General features: G+C 35.9%; 1 protein-coding gene and 1 long non-coding RNA gene across 2 annotated transcripts in view; both read right to left on the bottom strand.

Moving 5' to 3' along the window:
- Window positions 1,037-1,426, bottom strand: LOC109232801. The gene is made up of 3 exons (XR_002069000.1): window positions 1,385-1,426; window positions 1,200-1,252; window positions 1,037-1,073 (listed from the first exon to the last, which is right to left on the bottom strand). It is a non-coding gene; the product is annotated as an uncharacterized LOC109232801 (long non-coding RNA).
- LOC109232342 (CRM-domain containing factor CFM3A, chloroplastic/mitochondrial-like) overlaps window positions 2,138-6,256 on the bottom strand; it is a 5,869-nt gene continuing 1,750 nt past the window's right edge. Inside the window, exons 2-9 of the mRNA XM_019398073.1 lie at window positions 5,813-6,256; window positions 5,604-5,734; window positions 4,652-5,002; window positions 4,365-4,521; window positions 3,998-4,290; window positions 3,736-3,795; window positions 3,510-3,599; window positions 2,138-2,613 (exon numbers count right to left, since the gene is read on the bottom strand). The exon at window positions 5,813-6,256 is cut by the window's right edge and continues 46 nt beyond it. Coding sequence (XP_019253618.1) covers window positions 2,470-2,613; window positions 3,510-3,599; window positions 3,736-3,795; window positions 3,998-4,290; window positions 4,365-4,521; window positions 4,652-5,002; window positions 5,604-5,734; window positions 5,813-6,256 — 1,670 coding nt within the window. The 3' untranslated portion in view covers window positions 2,138-2,469. The remainder of the gene's footprint in view (window positions 2,614-3,509; window positions 3,600-3,735; window positions 3,796-3,997; window positions 4,291-4,364; window positions 4,522-4,651; window positions 5,003-5,603; window positions 5,735-5,812) is intronic.

The following is a 6,256-nucleotide window of genomic DNA, read 5'->3' as shown; positions in this document are numbered from 1 at the left end:
ATATATATATATATATATATATATATATATATATATATATATATATATATATATATATATATATATTTTCGATATGTTATATACAAAAATTATACAAATTTTATACACTTTTTCGGCTACCTGGCGCATCCAAAAAATGATAATACCCCTATAAAAAATCTTATCGATAAAGTGTGTGAAGGATCTATATTTCTTTATTATGTTAGTAACTTAAATAAAAGGGTCAATTGCTTCCGAGTCACAGCATAAATATGTGAAGAATTTTAAAATAAATACAAAATAAACTTCCGAATTCTTTAAGTCTAGCTAGATTTAAAATCGATATGATATAAATCTTCCACGAAAATAAGGAAAAAAAAGAAGAACAATTATTTATGTTGTTGATTACAACATACAAATCATAACCCTTTAATTTACTTAGAATTAAGGTAATCAGCATTAGTTCTTGGCCAGTGTTCCTCTAGTCTTTTCCTCACCATTGATCCACCTGCACACATACTTTAATTAAGTTATATATATATTTTTCAACCACAATAGGATAAATTAAAATTAAATTATACATATTATATGCCAACTTACGTGGTAAACTCTCTATGAGCCCTTCCCATAGTTTTATCATAAGCCTTTCTCATACTAGAATTAATCAGAACAAAATAAAGTCAACATGTTAATCAAATTTAAAACAAAAATTAGTTAAAATTATGTATGAAAGACACATGTCTTATATTCAAATAAGTCTAAGTGAATTGAAATTGCTCTATGATTGATTTTCTTAAAAAAAAAATAGCCCTGTGCACAAAGTATCCCGCATTCATGCAGAATTCGGGAAGACAAATATCGGTGACTGATTCAACGGCTCGAACCTATGACCTATAGATCGCATAAAAATAACTTTACCGTTTCCTTATCTACCAAAAGTAAAAGGAATAAAATGAACTGAATTAACTCAAAACCAACTAATTAAATATATCAAATATGCACTACCGATGATTTGAGTTAAAATTAGCAAAAGGTAAAAACTCACTCAAAATTGTTTATGAAAGCAGCAACGCCAGTAAACAAGACGCCTGCAACTGATATAATAAAACATCAAAATATTACCAGTTAAGCAGAATAAAGTTTTTGGTTTTTTTTTTTAAAAAAATATATATTTTATTAAAAACAAAAAAAAGGAGGAAACTAGCACAAAGAGGCTTTACCTGCTAATTCTTCAATAATTTTACACATAGTTTCACTTCTATCTTCCTTAAAACTGAAAAAAATAAATTTGATTTTTTTTTTAAAAAAAAAAAGATGTCAGAAAAACAATATACTAGTATCTGTTTTTCTTTAAATGTAGATATTAGCGATGAGTTAAGAATAAGGGTAAAACTAAAACCCTAACCTGCAAGCAAGCTTAATAAATTCCCCAACTAAGATAAATCACAAACTTTTTTTTCTAAGTTGGTACTTTTATAGTGTAGATCTATTAATTATTGTAACTTGCAGGAGAAGAAAGTTTTTTTTATAAAAATTACACCTCGCATTAAGTGTCAAATATATGAGTTGGGTCAAGTTTGGACAAAGATTGAGTTGATTAATGGGTTAATCCGACCCGTCCAAAAACAATTCTTGGGCTATAATAGACAGGCCAATTCGGGTAAATTCTCTAAAATCAGAATCGTTTTTACACCTAATGCATGACATATATTTGCATATGAACTTCCATCACACGCTTAGTATATTTTTATCGTATTAAATTACTTAATTACGGTAAGTTGATATATTTAGTATAACCCCAAGAGAGGGTAAGTATTTACCTTAGTTCTTTTTGGCGCAAAAGATTCTTTTATGAGTTTTGTTTACATTCCTTAGGGGGTCGTTTGGTACGCGGGAAAGGTGTGGGATAAAATTTATACCATATTTGATTAACAATATAAATTTATGCTAGGATAAATTTATACCGCCAACCAAACATGGTATAAATTTTATCCGAGACTTAAGACTAGATATCCCACCTTATCCCATCAAACTTGGGATTATTCTATCCTACCTCCCAGGTGGGATAAATTAGTCCAGAAGTATAATCTCGGAATAATTTAGTCCGCGAACCAAACGATCCCCGAGAGTTTTACATCTTGAAACCCCTCAAGAACTATTGATCTTTTCAGACAAAGGTCTTTTTCCAAAGCTAATAATATTAGCAAGATCTATTATCAAAAAGAAGAATGGGAGAAAATATGTACAGAGATGCTCAATAAAATTAGTGCCCCCAACCCCCCAAACCGCAGGCCTCCTTTCTTTTGGAGCTAAAAGCCTTAAAATTGCAGCATCATGTAAAGTATCAACAGTCAGATTTTTGATTAATTATGTCGTGCTGCTTCCATAAGCCCGGTTCTGAATGTGGAATATCGGTTCTGTATCTAGCTTCTTCTCTCTCATTTGTACTAACCACTGTAACACGCCTCGGAGGGTCAAGAACAGTATTACTCAAACAAGCTCCCTTTGTGATTCATTTTGATGAAGGTGTTGGAACTCTGTTTCTGGATGTGGAGTATCATCTGAATCATCACTACGATTGACAACATCGACATCACTGTCATAAACCCCTATGTATGCATCATCTCCTTCCTCCTGTTAAAGAACGGAGTTAGAGGATTTGATTATAATAATATTGAAGAGTCAAAAACAAGAAAAGGGTGCATCTTTATTGTGCACATTGTGAAGCAGGAAGTTGCACTGTCCTGAATGACCACCCTTTTAACTTATCCTTAACCATAGCAAATCATAGACTGATGCAATAAAACAAGGCTAGCAAGGATATTTTTATGGTGTTTTTGCATTGTGTTCGTATGTGGATAAAACATCAAAAAAAAAAAAAAAAGGGCAGCCCGGTGCTAAGCTCCCGTTATGCACGCGGTCCGGGGAGGGGCCGGACCACAAGGGTCTATTGTACTATTTGTACGTAGCCTTACCCTGCATTCCTGCAAGAGGCTATTTTCATCGCTCGAACCCGTGACCTCCTGGTCACTTGGTAGCAACTTTACCAGTTACGTCAGGGGAGGGCTCCCCTTCAGGATAAAATCATCAATGAACGAGGAAATCTGCATGTATTCATCTACATATATGCTTGGACATGAAGAGAGCGGGATGGATATAGAGGATCCATACAACCTACCGGCCCTACCCTAACTAATTTGGACTTTAGGTGTAATTGATTGATCGATAAAAAAGACACATGCCACTTATCTAATGGGCTCCATTTGCCCCAATAGCGGCAGCATTTATTAATGCTTGATTAAGCCAGGTTGGCATTGATCTAACGCCACGTCTTGGCCTGAGCTAGAATAGTGCTTCAACAGGAAAAATCTAGATTATTCAGGCCTACTTAATTAATGGCCTAGTAGCCAATTCCAGTTCTAATCTCCTTGACAAAGAGAAACAGAAATGATATTCCATGTGCAATCTAAAAAGAAGAAGAAAGAAACTGAATAATCAAGTGAACATAAACGCCAGATGGAGATAGTAACCTCACTATCCTCGTCTTCAGTTGAATAAGCAGAATCTAGCTTATCATATAGTTCATCATCTCCAGAGTCTTTCACACTAGCCAGTTGCTCCTACCATCATAAACATATGGGACAAAAGGTTCAACTCAAATCCAAATGAGACGAGAATTACCAACTAACATAAGGATCTATTCACGTTTAAGAAATAAAAGGCTAGAAATAGATGTTCGTAGCAAAGAGATCATACAATTTCAGCTGTAAGCTGTTGTACTCTTGTTTGAACTGTTGAAATATGCTTCAGAAGTGCCTGTTAAAAAAGCAGTAGCAAAGCCTTGTCATCAGCACAAATCTCTTCAAAAGATTAAATAGCAACTCTTACAGTAGCAGATTCAAGCAACATAAACCAAATGGGCTGATGATTGCTTTTCAATCATTAGGAAAATGACGTGTACACAGCACATAAAAGAGACTACATTTTCAAGACTAAGGAATTAGGCAAAAGAAGGTACCTCACGTCTCTGAAGTTCTATTGAACGTGCCAGTGCCTTTCTTTTGGTTAAAAGATTTTTGGGCCTCAGAGTAGGTGGCCGACTGTAGTCCTTACCACGGAACACAATTATAGCATATCCTTTGGACACTTTGTCCACTGAAACCAAAACGCCCCCACTCTCCGCTTCAAGGGCTAATGCAATTTTTGATACTTGCTCAAAATTCTTGGCCTTCACCATGATTTTGACCAGTTCACGGTACTTCCAGTGCAAGTGCATATTCTCCACCGTACCATCAAAAATTCCACGCCTACCTGGAAAAAAGAGCTTTCCATGTCATTTTCTGTTTGTTAAGCACAAAAAATTTGAGTCAGAGAAAGAATGTTACCCAAAAGTAAGAAAGCTTTCATCCTTAGCCCAAGCTTCCGAAACATAAATCTCTCCTCATCTGTTAAGCTATCAGGCTCTGCACGCCTATCCAACGGATTTAAAGTTTCCTCCACCTTTGACAACACACGCTCAGCTTTCATTAACTTTCTTTCCGCCTGAAAAAGTACATTTCGCTTTATTGTCTCTACTGGACTCTTGAATCTCCAAGATATTACAGAGTGAGAACTCTTGAATCTCCAGTAAAAATATGATTTTAATAAAAGTAACCTGATTTGCAGAACTTACAAATGCAAGCTTCTTTTCGAGCTTCCTGACCAAGTCAGCATGCCTTACTATTTCTGCTTCTCTCATCACATTTTCCTTGTCCTTGTCGTCCAGCCTTTTCCCCCATCTAGCATCAGCATCCAAAGTTTCTCCTAGTGTGCCAGCTGTCCTTGAAGAATCAATTGTTGCAACACCTGCTGTGAGTGAGACTGATGCTCGTAGCCTAGCTTGCTCTTCTTCATCTTGCAACGTCTTTGCCAATGTCTCTTTCTCCAACAAGGCTTCTGCAACCTCTGGTGACAAAAAATCTTTACCTCTGTAAAATACCAAGAAGTCCTTGTTTCTAGAGAGTAGCATGCCCCCTGTTAATTTCTGAACCAAAACCAAATTATACATAGATATTATAAAGCTACATTGCTATGTTATAGACAATCAGTTAATACAGGAAGAGTAAGTATTTGGCCTGTGACAGAAAATATCTGACTCTTAATTAGATATCCGAAAAATGTTAAACTCAGTATGAACAAAACAATTCACTCCAGTGGCATTTTTTCAATTACAAAAACCCTATAATCTTCATATCATCTTCCAGGTTTGCTTGTAACAGCCTCATTTTTGGTTGGACAAACACACAATACCATTGCAATATGCGTTTATGAGACAATACCTTTGCAACATGTACTTTTTAGACATTTAGATTTAGGTGAATTGCATAATTCATTCATTCTTATGTGTATTTAAGTCAATTTTTTTCTTTTCTTTTCTTTTTCATTCCTTTGCCTTTCAGTTGTAATGATATTCTGGCTTGTGTTTGAATCAATAACTGTCCGTAAGATCTGTTGGACCAAAAAAGTGCAACTTGAAAGTAAATAACTAGTATATGACTGTAGAATACCAACTAGTAGGCATGGCATTGGCACCACTTTTTTGTTGATAGCATTCAGAATTACACCAAAAAACACTCTTTTATTACCTTAATATCTTCAGCCATTCTCTCACTTGTAGTAAGCTGGACGCCACGTTTTATAGCAATCTTTGCAATTGAACTTCTTTGCCACAACTTAATCATCGCTGACGCCAAACCTTGATGCTGCCTGCTTCTACCTGAATACTTGAATTACATAATATTTAGAGCATATTTCGAGACAGCCAAATGACTCTGATAAGTGTAGCATTGCCTACCTAAAGCAAAATGTGGAGGCAGAATTCTGGCAAGCCTTCTTAAAACGGTTGCCTCCTTCGTCCCAAGAGTAGATCTCACCCCATAAGGGAGAAGTCTGTACGGAGGTTGATATCCGGGGACTATACCTGGAAGTAAATCTGCATCTACAGGAAGTGGCTCAGCTCCCGGCCAATCTGTATACCTAGGCCCCAGGCCATCTAACAATTTGTCTACTTCATCTTCATAGTTCACTTCTGGTTGTCTAACGATATTTCCGTTCTCTTCAGAAGCATTTGCAGATTCTGGTCGGAGTGAATTCACATAATTGCCAGGACTGCTTTCTGAAGGATTTTGATTACTTTCATCATCAACTATTGGAGAGTTCTTACGACGAATCTCATTTCTCATTATCCTCTTCTTCATTCGCTCCGATGGAGTCTCATAACTGACACCTCTGTAAAGAG

This window comes from Nicotiana attenuata, chromosome 9, assembly GCF_001879085.1.
Source record: "Nicotiana attenuata strain UT chromosome 9, NIATTr2, whole genome shotgun sequence".
NCBI classification, from domain to species: Eukaryota; Viridiplantae; Streptophyta; class Magnoliopsida; order Solanales; family Solanaceae; genus Nicotiana; species Nicotiana attenuata.
The sequence above is the reverse complement of the archived record's forward strand: the minus strand, read 5'-3'. Positions and strand labels throughout refer to the sequence as shown.